Source organism: Physella acuta, unplaced genomic scaffold (assembly GCF_028476545.2).
Source record: "Physella acuta isolate Inbredline_101_S28 unplaced genomic scaffold, ASM2847654v3 ptg001504l, whole genome shotgun sequence".
In the NCBI taxonomy this organism is placed as follows: domain Eukaryota; kingdom Metazoa; phylum Mollusca; class Gastropoda; family Physidae; genus Physella; species Physella acuta.
The window spans coordinates 115,331-135,005 of NW_026733019.1; the positions used below are offsets into that span (position 1 = coordinate 115,331).

Consider the following 19,675-nt stretch of genomic DNA (forward strand, 5'->3'; position numbering starts at 1 on the left):
TCTACAGTAGTCTGGGTACACTGTACACCAAATGTCTACAGTAGTCTGGGTACACTGTACACCAAATGTCTACAGTGGTCTGGGTACACTGTACACCAAATGTCTACAGTAGTCTGGGTACACTGTACACCAAATGTCTACAGTGGTCTGTGTACACTGTACACCAAATGTCTACAGTGGTCTGTGTACACTGTACACCAAATGTCTACAGTGGTCTGGGTACACTGTACACCAAATGTCTACAGTAGTCTGGGTACACTGTACACCAAATGTCTACAGTAGTCTGGGTACACTGTACACCAAATGTCTACAGTGGTCTGTGTACACTGTACACCAAATGTCTACAGTGGTCTGTGTACACTGTACACCAAATGTCTACAGTGGTCTGGGTACACTGTACACCAAATGTCTACAGTAGTCTGGGTACACTGTACACCAAATGTCTACAGTAGTCTGGGTACACTGTACACCAAATGTCTACAGTGGTCTGTGTACAAAAACCTGTACACCAAATGTCTACAGTGGTCTGTGTACAAAAACCTGTACACCAAATGTCTACAGTAGTCTGGGTTGTATGACCATCTTTTATCTCACACTATTCTCTCCGCCTATCTTTTTTGTTTGCCTCCCTCCCCCCTCCCTCCCCCCTCCCTCCCCCCTCCCTCTCTATCTCTGTCACTCGTTGTGGCGTGCAATTAATTGCTGGCCACTCGACCATTAGACCGAACACCTAGACACGGCTTTCTGTCGTCATGGAAACGGGTTGTCTCCCCGCGCGCCCCAGTCATCATTAGTGATCTCCCCTGGATGTTCAACTGGCACCATTGAGAGGCCGGCCAGTTCGATGGCCACGGCCTGCAACAATGGCCGTGTCGCCATTTGTTTTTCTCGGCCATCGCTCGGCCATCGGTGGGCTGGGGTGGCATTGGTTCCAGAGATAAGATCTGTAGTGTCGCAGACGATATCCTAACGGTTGGACAAATACACCAAGCTCGTTGTCTCGACTCAAACACGCGCCAAGTTTTAATCAGCAGACGGTCAGATCTGCTGATCCATTGGCGACGTGGACAAGTTGTAGCCTAGGTGTGAGCAAAGGGAGGACATAATATGGCCTAGATGTGCCCTAGATGTGCCCTAGATATGGCCTAGATATGGCCTAGATGTGGCCTAGATGTGGCCTAGATATAGCCTAGATGTGGCCTAGATGTGGCCTAGATGTGGCCTAGATATAGCCTAGATGTGGCCTAGATAAAGCATAAATGTGCCCTAGATGTGGCCTAGATATGGCCTAGATATAGCCTAGATATAGCCTAGATGTGCCCTAGATGTGGCCTAGATATAGCCTAGATGTGGCCTAGATATAGCCTAGATGTGGCCTAGATATAGCATAAATCTGCACTAGATGTGGCCTAGATATAGCCTAGATGTGGCCTAGATATAGCCTAGATGTGGCCTAGATGTGGCCTAGATATAGCATAAATCTGGCCTAGATGTGGCCTAGATATAGCCTAGATGTGGCCTAGATGTGGCCTAGATATAGCCTAGATGTGGCCTAGATATAGCCTAGATGTGGCCTAGATATAGCATAAATGTGCCCTAGATGTGGCCTAGATATGGCCTAGATATGGCCTAGATGTGGCCTAGATGTGCCCTAGATGTGGCCTAGATATAGCCTAGATGTGCCCTAGATGTGGCCTAGATATAGCCTAGATATGGCCTAGATGTGGCCTAGATATAGCCTAGATATAGCCTAGATGTGCCCTAGATATAGCCTAGATATGGCCTAGATATAGCCTAGATGTGGCCTAGATGTGCCCTAGATGTGGCCTAGATATGGCCTAGATATGGCCTAGATGTGGCCTAGATATAGCATAAATCTGGCCTAGATGTGGCCTAGATATAGCCTAGATGTGGCCTAGATGTGCCTTAGATATAGCCTAGATATAGCCTAGATGTGCCCTAGATATAGCCTAGATATAGCCTAGATGTGGCCTAGATATAGCATAAATGTGCCCTAGATGTGGCCTAGATATGGCCTAGATATAGCCTAGATATAGCCTAGATGTGGCCTAGATGTGGCATAGATGTGGCATAGATGTGGCATAGATATAGCCTAGATATAGCCTAGATGTGGCCTAGATGTGGCATAGATGTGGCATAGATGTGGCATAGATATAGCGCTGATGTTGCCTAAGTGAGGCGTCAAAGTGGCTAAAATGACTTAGATGGTGTCAACTTATGGTTAAATATGGCTAAGATATGATAAGTTTTAGAGATATGAATAGGGTAATTAGCATTATAATTAGACCCTGATAGCCTTTGACGATAATCTCCTACCAAAATGTGTTTGACCAAATGTGAAAAGCTATGCGGCTTTAGTCACAGAGCCAGCGTTGAGGTTTCACTCACCAGCCATCACGGTGACCATCCATCGTGGTGACCAGCCATCGTGGTGACCAGCCATCACGGTGACCAGCCATCTCGGTGACCAGCCATCTCGGTGACCAGCCATCTCGGTGACCAGCCATCTCGGTGACCAGCCATCGTGGTGACCAGCCATCGTGGTGACCAGCCATCGTGGTGACCAGCCATCGTGGTGACCAGCCATCTCGCACATTCTGGCCGTACCCAGAAGAGTTCATACTTGAAAGTTTTAAGCCCCACCCCCGCCTTGCTCATCACGTCCGTCATGTCTGACGTCACACCTTTCAACATGACTGGCACATAACACGCTGGGGTGGGGGGGGGGGCAGCAACAGTCGGCTACTTGACCGGGGGGGGGGGGCAGCAACAGTCGGCTACTTGACCGGGGGGGGGCAGCAACAGTCGGCTACTTGACCACTGTGGGATGTGTTCCTGTCTGTGAGCTTCTCGACTCAAACAACTAGAAAACTAACCCAAGGTCACATCCCATCTAACCCAAGTTCACATCACATCTAACCCAAGGTCACATCCCATCTAACCCAAGGTCACATCTCATCTAACCCAAGGTCACATCTCATCTAACCCAAGGTCACATCTCATCAAACCCTAATAGAACCTTGAACTCTTCCGTTATTTAAAATCAAGTATGACACTAACCGCTGAGCTTAAAACTTTGACCAGAATGGGCCCAGTTGGACTAAACTAAACTAAGCTAAGCTCAGTTGAGCTGAACTGAAAGTGTTTTTTTTTTTACAGGTATCTCCGCCCCCACTCTCAGCCCAACCTCAGCTACCTCAGCCCCGCCCCCCATTTCCAGCAACACGAAGCGCCCCCTCAAGCCCACGCCCAGCCCGTCAACCACGCCCACAACCCCTACATCGTCTCTCCCCTGCTCAAACCCCCAGACCAGGGGTTCGCCATGGCAGCTACAGCCAGACATCATGGCTACCCTACAGCCAGGGGGAATGACGTCAGCGTCAAGCAGGAGCCACGTGACATGGCCTATGATGCAACTTCCTGTTGTGGTAAGGTTTTTCTCTCTTAGAATTGTCTCATTTATAAGGTCCTGCGCACATCGTGTGAACAGAAACATCCGCACGCCGTGTGAACACAGAAACATCCGCCAACCATTTTTGTGTGTGGATGTTTCTGTTCACACTACATGACATAAATTCCAGGCTACCTTGAAATGACAAAACAAGACACTACATGACATAAATACCAGGCTACCTTGAAATGACATATCAAGACACTACATGACATAAATTCCAGGCTACCTTGAAATGACATAACAAGACACTACATTACATAAATACCAGGCTACCTTGAAACGACATAACAAGACACTACATGACATAAATACCAGGCTACCTTGAAATGACATAACAAGACACTACATGACATAAATACCAGGCTACCTTGAAATGACATAACAAGACACTACATGACATAAATACCAGGCTACCTTGAAATGACATAACAAGACACTACATGACATAAATACCAGGCTACCTTGAAATGACATATCAAGACACTACATGACATAAATTCCAGGCTACCTTGAAATGACATAACAAGACACTACATGACATAAATACCAGGCTACCTTGAAATGACATAACAAGACACTACATGACATAAATACCAGGCTACCTTGAAATGACATATCAAGACACTACATGACATAAATTCCAGGCTACCTTGAAATGACATAACAAGACACTACATGACATAAATACCAGGCTACCTTGAAATGACATAACAAGACACTACATGACATAAATACCAGGCTACCTTGAAATGACATAACAAGACACTACATGACATAAATACCAGGCTACCTTGAAATGACATAACAAGACACTACATGACATAAATACCAGGCTACCTTGAAATGACATAACAAGACACTACATGACATAAATACCAGGCTACCTTGAAATGACATAACAAGACACTACATGACATAAATACCAGGCTACCTTGAAATGACATAACAAGACACTACATGACATAAATACCAGGCTACCTTGAAATGACATAACAAGACACTACATGACATAAATACCAGGCTACCTTGAAATGACATATCAAGACACTACATGACATAAATTCCAGGCTACCTTGAAATGACATAACAAGACACTACATGACATAAATACCAGGCTACCTTGAAATGACATAACAAGACACTACATGACATAAATACCAGGCTACCTTGAAATGACATAACAAGACACTACATGACATAAATACCAGGCTACCTTGAAATGACATAACAAGACACTACATGACATAAATACCAGGCTACCTTGAAATGACATAACAAGACACTACATGACATAAATACCAGGCTACCTTGAAATGACATAACAAGACACTACATGACATAAATACCAGGCTACCTTGAAATGACATAACAAGACACTACATGACATAAATACCAGGCTACCTTGAAATGACATAACAAGACACTACATGACATAAATTCCAGGCTACCTTGAAATGACATAACAAGACACTACATGACATAAATACCAGGCTACCTTGAAATGACATAACAAGACACTACATGACATAAATGACAGGCAGACATCCATGACAAGAAGAAACAGATAGAAGAGCGGCAGATCTTCGTGTCTCTGACAGAGTGGTCAGAAAAACATGGACTGTGTGACGTCAGGCTATTTTACGTTTTAACACAACCGACACTTTCAGACAGCCGACACATTCAGACAGCCGACACACTCAGACAGCCGACACATTCAGACAGCCGACACATTCAGACAGCCGACACATTCAGACAGCCGACACATTCAGACAGCCGACACATTCAGACAGCCGACACATTCAGACAGCCGACACACTCAGACAGCCGACTCATTCAGACAGCCGACACATTCAGACAGCCAATCAACCCCCATTTCATGCCCCCACAACCCACACAACCACGTGATTCCCGCTATTGTTGGCCTGGTCTGTCCGGCTTTTGTCCCAGAATTCGGGAGACGTTCTTGGGGTCAGCACTCAAGGTCAGCACGTGCGGTAAGAAATACCCGGCTTAACCTTTGAACTCTGCACTGTGCCTTTTTTAAACTGGTAGCTTAAAATTGTAGCAGGCCTTGACTGTCTGTCAGGCAATCATCGCGGGGCGGATGACAATCATGAATGTTTGAAATTGGAATTCGACAATCATGAATGTTTGGAATTGGAATTCGACAATCATGAATGTTTGGAATTGGAATTCGACAATCATGAATGTTTGGAATTGGATTTCGACAATCATGAATGTTTGGAATTGGAATTCGACAATCATGAATGTTTGGAATTGGAATTTGACAATCATGAATGTTTGGAATTGGAATTTGACAATCTTGAATGTTTGGAATTGGAATTTAACAATCTTGAATCCAAGATTGTTGGTAAAATGTGTGAGCAAAAAAGCAGACAATCATGATTGTATTGGGTGCGCGTGAAATCACAGATGCTGTCAACGTGACAATCATGAATGAAATGTTTTTGGATGACGTCTTTACTCGACAGTGTAGGTGGTGTTTTGACAGTGACAGTTTAATGTCAATGACAAAATGACAATGGAAGTGTCACAGCGTGATATTGTGACAGTGACAGTTAGACTACTACAGACCACTGAACATGTATTGTAGGCGTACACCAGGTATGATGGTCTTAAAGCTGACAGCCCCCCCCCCCCCCACACACACACCTTGCTTCCCTCACCCCGCGGCCCCCCACACAGCCAGCAGACGTGGACCAGCCTCCCAGCAGACGCCAGCTCCCGCCCGTCAAGAGCTGCCACAAATCGATGAGCTGGCCCCGCCCCTTCCTGTCAGTTTGTTGTTTCAGTTAGCCAATCAACATCAGAACCTGCTCTAGTACACGGGACATACACTGTGTTGTGGTCACGTGAACATAGTCTACCTGACTGTCTACACATTAGCCTATAGTCCACCTGACTGTCTACACATTAGCCTATAGTCCACCTGACTGTCTACACATTAGTCTATAGTCCACCTGACTGTCTACACATTAGCCTATAGTCTACCTGCAACTGTCTATACATTAGCCTATAGTCTACCTGCAACTGTCTACACAGTAGCCTATAGTCTACCTGCAACTGCCTAATACAGTCGCTCAGTTCCCGAATTGGCCATTTTTTACATTGACCATGGCGTGTGGCCAATGTCCGATGTGCTGGAGATTGTCGGGGTGGGGGTCTATTTTATTTCTTGGGCGGCTCTGGCACAGCCGGTCCACCCCAGATAATGTCAGCCCACCCTCAGCCCACCCGGGCACCAAAAGACCACGGGCACCAAAAGACCACGGGCACTAAAAGACCACAATATGACGGGCACCAAAAGACCACAATATGACGGGCACCAAAAGACCACAATATGACGGGCACCAAAAGACCACGGGCACCAAAAGACCACGGGCACTAAAAGACCACAATATGACGGGCACCAAAAGACCACAATATGACGGGCACCAAAAGACCACAATATGACGGGCACCAAAAGACCACAAGATGACGGGCACCAAAAGACCACAATATGACGGGCACCAAAAGACCACAATATGACGGGCACCAAAAGACCACGGGCACCAAAAGACCACGGGCACTAAAAGACCACAATATGACGGGCACCAAAAGACCACAATATGACGGGCACCAAAAGACCACAATATGACGGGCACCAAAAGACCACAAGATGACGGGCACCAAAAGACCACAATATGACGGGCACCAAAAGACCACAATATGACGGGCACCAAAAGACCACAAGATGACGGGCACCAAAAGACCACAATATGACGGGCACCAAAAGACCACAAGATGACGGGCACCAAAAGACCACAAGATGACGGGCACCAAAAGACCACAAGATGACGGGCACCAAAAGACCACAAGATGACGGGCACCAAAAGACCACAAGATGACGGGCACCAAAAGACCACAAGATGACGGGCACCAAAAGACCACAAGATGACGGGCACCAAAAGACCACAAGATGACGGGCACCAAAAGACCACAATATGACGGGCACCAAAAGACCACAAGATGACGGGCACCAAAAGACCACAATATGACGGGCACCAAAAGACCACAATATGACGGGCACCAGTGACAGAGCTGCCACTCAAAGGGAGAGAACAACAAGCGCTAAGTCTAGCAGCAGACGACCTAATCAAATTATCTTGTCCCATGATCCCAGTGGAGGCGGCGGATTAGATGGATTAGGATAATCCCTGAGGCAAACAAGGGATGAGCCGCCACAGAGAATGGATGCCAATCCACCGGGTGGTGGAATAAATGTAGGATTATGGGGCTGATAGAGGGCCACAATCATATGGGGCTGATAGAGGGCCACAATCATATGGGGCTGATAGAGGGCCACAATCATATGGGGCTGATAGACACAATCATATGGGGCTGATAGAGGGACATATATTCTACCCCCACAATGCAACACCCCCCCCCCCCCACCCCACCACAGCCACTAACCGTATAACCCCCCCCCCCCACCCCACCACAGCCACTAACCTTATAACCCCCCCCCCCACCACAGCCACTAACAGTATAACCCCCCACCCCACCCACTAACCTTATAACCCCCCCCCCCCACCCCACCACAGCCACTAACCTTATAACCCCCCCACCCCACCACAGCCACTAACCTTATAACCCCCCCTCCCACCACCACAGCCACTAACCTTATAACCCCCCCCCCCACCACAGCCACTAACCGTAACCCCCCCCCCCCACCACAGCCACTAACCTTATAACCCCCCACCCCACCCCACCACAGCCACTAACCTTATAACCCCACCCCCCACCCCACCACAGCCACTAACCTTATAACCCCACCCCCCCCCCCCCCCCCCACCACAGCCACTAACCTTATAACCCCACCCCCCACCCCACCACAGCCACTAACCTTATAACCCCACCCCCCCCCCCCACCACAGCCACTAACCTTATAACCCCACCCCCCCCCCCCACCACAGCCACTAACCTTATAACCCCCCACCCCCCCCCCTACTCCACAGAAACAACGAGAACTGCCGCCATATTTCCCCGACACGACACCAGTGGTCAGCCGAGTCCACACGAAGGTCAGTGCAAGCTGCTTGTAGTTGCTCATTGGTCATCTCTCATATCAGTCATGTCTATTTCAGTCATGCATTCTATTTCAACCATGTCCTCTATTTCAGCCATGTCCTCTATTTCATTCATGTCCTCTATTTCAGTCATATCCTCTGTTTCAGTCATGTCCTCTCATATAAGTCATGTCCTCTATTTCGGGCATGTCCTCTCAGTCATGTCCTCTATTTCAGTCATGTCCTCTATTTCAGTCATGTCCTCTCAGTCATGTCCTCTATTTCAGTCATGTCCTCTCAGTCATGTCCTCTATTTCAGTCATGTCCTCTATTTGAGTCATGTACTCTATTTGAGTCATGTCCTCTATTTCAGTCATGTCCTCTATTTCAGCCATGTCCTCTATTTCAGTCATGTCCTCTATTTCATTCATGTCCTCTATTTCAGTCATGTCCTCTAATTCAGTCATGTCCTCTATTTCAGTCATGTCCTCTATTTCAGTCATGTCCTCTATTTCAGTCATGTCCTCTATTTCAGTCATGTCCTACCCTTACGAACCCAGCGTCAGATATTTCTACCCAGACGACTCGGCCTACATCTCTCACTTCCGTGACAAACATAAAGGTAGGTTGTCACGTGACTATTTCCACGGGGGGGGGTGTGGCAAGTGGGTGAGACAGGTCTTGGTGACACAACTAGATGATGGTGACACCACTGGACAGATCACCAAATGACGTCACTATTATACAAATACACACTTTAACACATTTGATCCACAATCATAATCCATAGAAAGCCACAATCATTATTCATACAATCCACTATCTTGGACAATACAATCCGCACAACCATTACATAACAAAGCATAGGATCTAAACAGAAAGCCGACACGGTACAAAGGCTGTCATTGACGCTAAACGTCAACAACACACAATATGGACGGACTCAGAAGTTGATCAAGGTATTAAAGGTCTACGTCAAAAAAACATATGCGAAACTCTTTTAGAATACATTTTTCTACCGGGTATTAAACTAAATAAGTAAAAATAAAAGTGGAGATGATGTTTAAAATTGTCGTATAGTATTTTTACGTGTCATTATGAACCATAATGCTTTTAAAGTTTATAAATATGTTACTAAAAAAACAACACCCACCTTAATATACACAATTTTACAATGAAATCCAATTATTTCTTAGAAGATTTTTGTGACTTTTTTCCTAGCAAAACTATGACTTTTTTTCGGTATTTTTTTACTGTGACGTCTTTTCCGCTCACCGGTAACATCCCCCCCTCACTGCACATAAATCCCCTGGACAGAATCCCCCCCCCCTTTATATGGAAATTCTAATGATAACCAGAGCCAAATGAAGATATAAACAACACGTAAGGTTGTGTAACTTATTGAATGAATATAAACACGAGTCACGTGACTGGACTAGGCCAGTTATATGAACAGAAGCAGTCACGTGAGGATTTGTTTTATTGGATTTGGTGCCGTGCCGTCAGGTAGGATGTTTTTAGTGGCGAGTTAGGTCTACCACACGCTATTAGAGGTGGACAATATATAAATATTATATTAATATTAAATATAAGCAATGTAAATTTGGTTGCAAAAATATAAACGCCTTAGCGTTTTTAAGAGTACCGAAAAATTCATTCAAAATGGCGGACTTTATTTGGAGTTTCCATAACAACCGAAATTGTTTTCAAACCCCTTTTTGCTATTAAATACTTACTTTCATGTGACAAACATGGTAAAAGTAATCTAAAGGCTTTAGATCTTTTGTAAAAAATAGAAGTGAAAAAAAGCCGCGCATCCCCTTAACAAAACGTTAGCTGCCATTATATGTGACGTTAGCTGCCATTATATGTGACGTTAGCTGCCATTATATGTGACGTTAGCTGCCATTATATGTGACGTTAGCTGCCATTATATGTGACGTTAGCTGCCATTATATGTGACGTTAGCTGCCATTATATGTGACGTTAGCTGCCATTATATGTGACGTTAGTTGCCATTATATGTGACGTTAGCTGCCATTATATGTGACGTTAGTTGCCATTATATGTGACGTTAGCTGCCATTATATGTGACGTTAGCTGCCATTATATGTGACGTTAGCTGCCATTATATGTGACGTTAGCTGCCATTATATGTGACGTTAGCTGCCATTATATGTGACGTTAGCTGCCATTATATGTGACGTTAGCTGCCATTATATGTGACGTTAGCTGCCATTATATGTGACGTTAGCTGCCATTATATGTGACGTTAGCTGCCATTATATGTGACGTTAGCTGCCATTATATGTGACGTTAGCTGCCATTATATGTGACGTTAGCTGCCATTATATGTGTGTCAGGGTTTAGAGAGGTCATGGAGGTCAAAGGATCACAATACACCCCAGAGGTCATCATGTATCGACACCCCTGGCCACTCTGTTAAATGCTTGTCATTTCTTCCCTCACCACACCCCCCCCCCCCACCTGTACCTGGTTATCACTGAAATCTTCTATGTTTTTATCTTAAATTTATTAATTAACAAAATTCAGGGTCGGACAAGAATTGAACCCAAAGATTTCATCATTTCACTCTCAGACCCATCGTCTACGTTATCTTGAGCTCTAGCAGTAGACTTAGATAGGTGCGTGAAATCTTTTATGCTAACTGTTCATTCAGCTGATGAAAGCCAATACGCTTATCCCCCTTGCGAATTCCAGAGAACTCATTTTAAAAGCTTCCTCAAATATTGATCACAATTATTTGGCAATTCAAGGAAGAAACTTTTAAACAGTCACCCATCGTTTCTGGCCTCAGGATACTAGGCCACATAGCATTAGGCCACATGACATTAGGCCACAGACATTAGGCCACGCTCGAAACTTTCCTACTGTGGATGTGAGAAGCACCAAGACGCCTTACCTCCCTGCATGCGTTTTGTTTTGTTACGTCCCCTGTGTGCTCGGCTGTAATTTATCTGTCACCTCGCGCGGGGGGGGGGGGGGGGGGGGGGGGGGGGGACTGCGGGATATCGGGTTGTCTCCCCTCTCCACAATTATCAATAATGCAGGGGACATAATCAACAAAAGACACAAGATTTCTCATGACATTTTTTTATCATCCCAAGAACTTCGTTTTGTGCCGCTTCATTCTAGTTCTAGACAGCTCTATATGGTCACTTCATGAACCCAGTGTCACCACTTCATGAACCCAGTGTCACCACTTCATGAACCCAGTGTCACCACTTCATGAACCCAGCGTCACCACTTCATGAACGCAGTGTCACCACTTCATGAACACAGTGTCACCACTTCATGAACCCAGCGTCACCACTTCATGAACCAAGTGTCACCACTTCATGAACCCAGTGTCACCACTTCATGAACGCAGTGTCACCACTTCATGAACACAGTGTCACCACTTTATGAACCTAGTGTCACCACTTCATGAACCCAGTGTCACCACTTCATGAACCCAGTGTCACCACTTCATGAACCCAGCGTCACCACTTCATGAACCCAGCGTCACCACTTTATGAACCTACAGTATCACCACTTCATGAACCAAGTGTCACCGCTTGATGAACCCAGTGTCACCACTTCATGAAAACCCTATGTCACCAGTTCATAAACTCTTGTGACCACTTCATAAACACCCTGTGTCACCACTTTATAAACACCATGTGTCACCACTCCATGAACACCATGTGTCACCACTTCATGAAAACCCTGTGTCACCACTTGATGAACACCCTGTGTCACCACTTGATGAACACCCTGTGTCACCACTTGATGAACACTCTGTGTCACTACTTGATGAACACACTGTGTCACCACTTAATGAACACCCTGCGTCACCACTTGATGAGCACCCTGTGTCACCACTTGATGAACACACTGTGTCACCACTTTATAAACACCCTGTGTCACCATTTTATAAACACCCTGTGTCACCACTTTATAAACACCCTGTATCATCACTCCATGAACACCCTGTGTCACCACTTGATGAACACCATGTGTCACCACTTGATGAAGACCCTGTGTCACCACTTGATGAAGACCCTGTGTCACCACTTGATGAACACCCCGTCTCACCACTTGATGAACACCCTGTGTCACAACTTGATGAACACACTGTGTCACCACTTTATAAACACCCTGTGTCACCACTCCATGAACACCCTGTGTCACCACTCCATGAACACCCTGTGTCACCACTTTATAAACACCCTGTGTCACCACTCCATGAACACCCTGTGTCACCACTCCATGAACACCCTGTGTCACCACTCCATGAACACCCTGTGTCACCACTTTATAAACACCCTGTGTCACCACCCCATGAACACCCTGTGTCACCACTTTATAAACACCCTGTGTCACCCCTTTATAAACACACTGTGTCACCAATAGGGCAGGACAGGTAAAGACGGGCAGCGGCACACATCACGTGACACAAATATGAATCATTGTCTATGACGTGACAGTGACGTATCGTCACCCTCCGTGTTGCACGTGACCTTACACCCTGATCACGTGGGCTGGCAGAAGACGGGTTATCCCCACCTGATTCATCAGACGACAGACCCGCCATCACACACAACATTCGATCCAATCGGCAACAGATAAGGGTCCACGCAGGTTTTTGTTCAACCGTTTCACAGACACGCTTACACGCATGTATTGGTCAACAGTTACATAGACACGCTTACACGCATGTATTGGTCAACAGTTACATACACACGCTTACACGCATGTATTGGTCAACAGTTACATAGACACGCTTACACATGTATTGGTCAACAGTTACATACACACGCTTACACACATGTATTGGTCAACAGTTACATACACACGCTTACACACATGTATTGGTCAACAGTTACATACACACGCTTACACGCATGTATTGGTCAACAGTTACATAGACACGCTTACACATGTATTGGTCAACAGTTACATACACACGCTTACACACATGTATTGGTCAACAGTTACATACACACGCTTACACGCATGTATTGGTCAACAGTTACATACACACGCTTACACACATGTATTGGTCAACAGTTACATACACACGCTTACACGCATGTATTGGTCAACAGTTACATAGACACGCTTACACATGTATTGGTCAACAGTTACATACACACGCTTACACGCATGTATTGGTCAACAGTTACATAGACACGCTTACACATGTATTGGTCAACAGTTACATAGACACGCTTACACACATGTATTGGTCAACAGTTACATAGACACGCTTACATGCGTGTTTAGTAACCGTTCATATATTAACAGGTCACATGAGCAGACACCCCCCCCCCCCCTCTAACCCGTCCCTCTAACCCAACACTAACCTGACATTGTTAACCTACACTGGTCGCTGTCGATGTCAGCTGACTGACAAAAGACGACTGTCAAGTCAATGAACTTGTCTTTCAAGTGGACACTGGTCACTCGCTCAGTCACGTGCCTGGTTGGCCATTAGGGTCACGTGTTCAGCTGTTGGGGACAGCTTGACCTCATGATGGCTCAAGTGGGGGGGGGGAGCACTGGCCCGTATAGGTCAAAGGTCAGATGGGGATCTCCAACACAAAAGGTCATAGTGGCTACATCATCAGGTCATTTACTGGCTACATCATCAGGTCATTTACTGGCTACATCATCAGGTCATTTACTGGCTACATCATCGAGTCATTTCCTTGCTACATCATCAAGTCATTTACTAGCTACATCATCAAGTCATTTATTAGCTACATCATCAAGTCATTTACTGGCTACATCATCAAGTCATTTACTGGCTACATCATCAAGTCATTTACTAGCTACATCATCAAGTCATTTACTGGCTACATCATCAAGTCATTTACTGGCTACATCATCAAGTCATTTACTAGCTACATCGTCAAGTCATTTACTGGCTACATCATCAAGTCATTTACTGGCTACATCATCAAGTCATTTACTGGCTACATCATCAAGTCATTTACTGGCTACATCGTCAAGTCATTTACTAGCTACATCGTCAAGTAATTTGCTGGCTACATCATCAATTCATTTAGTAAGTTTTAATGATGAATTCTTTCTAATAAATCCTGCCTCAGTGCCCTGCCTCAGTGCCCTGCCTCAGTGCCCTGCCTCAGTGCCCTGCCTCAATGCCCTGCCTGAATGCCCTGCCTGAATGCCCTGCCCTGTATTGACAGACAATGGCACCCAATCCTAGTATTTGAAATCGATTACGACCATCAAGTACCGTTTCATTGATAGCAGTAATGTAAGTTATCTCTAGAATCGATTTCAATGAGTGATGTTACCAAGCTACGATACCGATACTAACTTTTCTGGCACGTACATTGTCACAAAGGTCAGGAAATATCTTACATGACCCCCCCCCACACCAGTCAGGAAATATCTTACATGACCCCCCCCCCCACACCAGTCAGGAAATATCTTACATGACCCCCCCCCACACCAGTCAGGAAATATCTTACATGACCCCCCCCCACACCAGTCAGGAAATATCTTACATGACCCCCCCCCCACACCAGTCAGGAAATATCTTACATGACCCCCCCCCACACCAGTCAGGAAATATCTTACATGACCCCCCCCCCACACACACACCCTCCCACCAGTCAGGAAATATCTTACATCACCCCCCCCCACACACACACACACTTTTGCCCACCCAGCCCTCTAGTCAGGAAAATCTTCGATGACCCCCCTCCAGTGAAGAAATATCTTCACTTTACTCCACTGACCCCCCCCTCCTCACCCCCAGCCCTACCTGAGATGACCAGCGTCCACTAGGACCAGTCACGTGACCTACCTGTCGTCTGCAAGTGTTTCTATTGACGATGAAACTTTAATGAACCCGCCCTACTCACCAAGATGTTGACCTTTTTAGCTAGAAAGGTCATGACCTTTTTCTTTAAGATACGACCTGAGTGTGTCTATTCTCGGCCCTGGAAGGAACATGGTGTAGCAATTAGCTCTCTGGGGCTGGCGCCACTTGAATGGTCGTCAGGTGAAAGGTTTGCTAGAAACTTCTCTAGGGCGGCCAGTTGTTTCCCCTGGTTCATGATACTGCCTCACTAGCCTCCCCTCGTGTTAGCATCGCTCGACAGACTTCGTCATCCCTAGAATATTCTGGAACCTTGCTGTGACGGTTTTGTGTTAGTGTAGGCCGCCATCTTGTCCACACTGGGTCTGTCATACGTACACGGTGATGGAGAGGGCAGGGGAGGGAGGGAGGGGGAGAGGACAGAGGAGGGAGGGGGAGAGAGAGAGGGAGAGGGAGGGAGAGAGGAGGGAGGAGATAGAGGAGGGAGGGGGAGGGAGAAAGGGAGGAGGAGAGAGAGAGGAGGGAGGGAGGGGGAGAGGATGGAGGAGATAGAGGAGGGAGGGGGAGGGAGAAAGGGAGGAGGAGAGAGAGAGGAGGGAGGGAGGGGGAGAGGATGGAGGAGATAGAGGAGGGAGGGGGAGGGAGAAAGGGAGGAGGAGAGAGAGGACAGAGGAGGGAGAGAGAGAGGAGGGAGAGAGAGGAGGGAGAGGGAGAGAGAGAGACGGGAGAGAAAAAGTTGCTGGGTCCCTAGAGCTGCCCTGATTGGGCCCAATCTCCACACTAATGAGGCCAGCAGGGGAGACAATGACGAGCTTCATCAAGGGCGAGAACTCGGGGACATCTTCTTGTCTCGGCAGCTCATATAGAGAGTCATGGAGAGATTTTTGTCATAAAGAGAGTCATGGAGAGATTCTTGTCATAAAGAGAGTCATGGAGAGATACTTGTCAAATAGTCATGGAGAGATTTTTGTCATATAGAGAGTCATGGAGAGATGTTTGTCATATAGAGAGTCATGGAGAGATGTTTGTCATATAGAGAGTCATGGAGAGATGTTTGTCATATAGAGAGTCATGGAGAGATTCTTGTCAAATAGTCATGGAGAGATTCTTGTCAAATAGTCATGGAGAGATTCTTGTGAAATATAAAGTCATGGATTCTCGTCAAATATATTCAGCTATTGTTACCTTGACCTTCAGTGGAAAGCAAACTTGGACAGAATGAGCAACGTAAGGCAAGAAATGATTGCAGTTTCTGATGTTTCCAGGCTGCCTAATGTTGCCTAGCTGTCTGAAGTTGCCCAACTTCCTAACGTTGCCTATCTGCCTAATGTTGCCTATCTGCCTAATGTTTCCTATCTGCCTAATGTTTCCTATCTGTCTAATGTTTCCTATCTGCCTAATGTTGCCTATCTGCCTAATGTTGCCTATCTGCCTAATGTTTCCTATCTGCCTAATGTTGCCTATCTGCCTAATGTTGCCTATCTGCCTAACGTTGCCTATCTGCCTAACGTTGCCTATGTGCCTAATGTTGCCTATTTGCCTAACGTTGCCCGGCCTCTTTATGTAGTTTCCTGGTTCCATTTAGTTGCCCAATTAGCTGTTGTTAATTAATTTAAAATGTAACATTCAAACACTAACACAAAAAACACACGCCGAGACCGTGGTTGTTGGTGAGTCTTTGACCTACGTATAGACTTCTCAATAAACTTGAGACATTGAGACCATTGCAATAAACTTGAGACATTGAGACCATTGCAATAAACTTGTGACATTGAGACCATTGCAATAAACTTGAGACATTGAGACCATTGCAATAAACTTGAGACATTGAGACCATTTCAATCAACTTGAGACATTGAGACCATTGCAATAAACTTGAGACATTGAGACCATTGCAATAAACTTGAGACATTGAGACCATTGCAATAAACTTGAGACATTGAGACCATTGCAATAAACTTTAGACATCGAGACCATTGCAATAAACATGAGACATTGAGACCATTGCAATAAACTTTAGACATCGAGACCATTGCAATAAACTTGAGACATTGAGACCATTGCAATAAAGTTGAGACATTGAGACCATTGCAATAAACTTGAGACATTGAGACCATTGCAATAAACTTGAGACATTGAGACCATTGCAATAAACTTGAGACATCGAGACCATTGCAATAAACTTTAGACATCGAGACCATTGCAATAAACTTGAGACATTGAGACCATTGCAATAAATTTGAGACATCGAGACCATTGCAATAAACTTTAGACATCGAGACCATTGCAATAAACTTGAGACATTGAGACCATTGCAATAAATTTGAGACATCGAGACCATTGCAATAAACTTGAGACATTGAGACCATTGTCTTGGATGGATGACATTATATTTTGGTTATGTTAAATTACGATTTCGTATTCGATAAAATCGAATTGAAAATGAGCCGACAAGAAATCTGGGCAAATTCATCGAGTTTTCAACTGGGATCAAATTCATCGAGTTTTTAACTGGGATCTAATTCATTCTGTCGTTGGAGTGCTCGTGGGCCGGCTTTTTTCCCGGCTCACGGGCGTTCTACGGCTAGCTCAATCAGGGCTCCGGCCCTATCAATAGGCTGGGGGGGGGGGGGGTACTTCTCCGTTCTCATCTGCCCCCCTCACCTCCCCTCCCCCAATCTCCCATCACAGATGTCAGATGGTTTGATTCAAACCGTATGGTGAGGATGCTGTCATTTTACCGTATGGTCGGGTTTCTGTCATCTTACCGTCTGTAAACACGATAACTTGAGTACCGTTACAGCTAGGTTGATAAAATTTCATAAATAAGTATTATATCAAAATCGTAGATACGTATCAACTTTTGAGCGATTTCCGATAACCGGAAGTGGAACTTTTTCTACTTTGAATTTTTCAAATAGATAAATGAAATTTCACACTTAAAAATGTCTAATTCTGTGCCTTCTATCAAATTTTGAGTAATTTCCGTTGACCGGGAGTAGTAATTTACGCTATTTCCGATTTCTCAAAAAATGTATGTAAATTTATAAAGTACTAATAATATTCCGCACTATTATGCACATTTTGTTTTAGCGTTCGCTTGGTGCGCAATTCTTTTTTCTACGAGATTCTATTCTATTTTAAAAAGTTTAAGTAATTAAAAATCTGTCTATATCCCGAGTTGCCATCCCACGTAGTGTTATATAAGAATATTCGAGAAAGTTTAGTGGAGATCACTCCCGGTTTATTTATATGACTTTTGCTCTCATAAACTTTGCTTTTTTCTATGACTTTTCCCAACATAAACTGTGACTGGCTGGTGTAATCGTGACAGAACGCGACATTGCCTACATCTGTCAAATTTTGTGCTAAAAATCTGGCCATAAGCATCTTGGCCAGCCCGCAACGTATCGCTTGTGATTATTTCTTCGATTGGGTTGTTGTATCAAGGGAGATAATAATTGTCAAGGTTTATTACGGCCCTAAACTTGAGAAAAATGGTAGAAAAACGACAGCCCGGGGCAGAGAACTCGTACTGGAGCTGTCAATAATTTTTACACCCTAGTCGCCTCCCCTTGTTTGGTCTCGCCTCTGGTGGCGAGTTTTGGCGCGAAGCCGGCGAGTAAATGACACCCTATTACGCGGGAGACAGTGGCGTTGCCAGGGCAACCGAGGCGCGAGTCGGTAACATTAGCCCCGCGAAACGTGTGGGTGAAGGGCTGGCCAGATTTATCTCGCAGGAACACGGTAATTATATGTCTCATAATTTGGCCCGGCCGTCGGGCCTGGCCTCGACTTTATTACTAACTTGAGACGGCAGTTGCCAGATTTTTTACATTCAACCATAATTATGCAAATTACCTTGAGGGGTTGCGCGTGAGGAGCGGGCCAGAAAAACGCCACCATTTGATACACGCCCCTGGATCTATTTTTAGCCTTTGCTGGTCATTCGGATTCTCTCAAATTCATAAAAATAAATTTTGCATTTTTTTTTCATTTCATAAAAAAATTTAAATCTACGAAGATATTTTTTATTTTGTTACCAGCTGGTTTTCAGGGGATTAGATCTGAATTTTGGCTGAAGAAAATTTCTGGCTTTAGGCTTTCATCTTAAATTTAAAAAAAACAAACCGAAAATGTTTTTTAAAAAAATGAACGTAATTTGTAAAATTTGAAATAATTGAAAAATGGCTTGTTTTCCTTGATCTTTTAAAGTTCAAATCTGTAGTAAATGTAGCAAAACTAACTGGACTACTAATTTATAGGATTCGTATC

At 45.1% G+C, this 19,675-nt stretch overlaps 1 protein-coding gene across 3 annotated transcripts in view; it reads left to right on the top strand.

Annotated features, from left to right (window-relative positions):
* Positions 1-19,675, top strand: part of LOC131928450 (ETS translocation variant 1) — a 59,511-nt gene that overhangs the window by 37,912 nt on the left and 1,924 nt on the right. For all 3 annotated transcript variants that reach the window (XM_059284504.1, XM_059284503.1, XM_059284505.1), the window contains 3 exons: positions 3,181-3,449; positions 8,494-8,559; positions 9,080-9,166. In XM_059284504.1, coding sequence (XP_059140487.1) covers positions 3,181-3,449; positions 8,494-8,559; positions 9,080-9,166 — 422 coding nt within the window. The remainder of the gene's footprint in view (positions 1-3,180; positions 3,450-8,493; positions 8,560-9,079; positions 9,167-19,675) is intronic.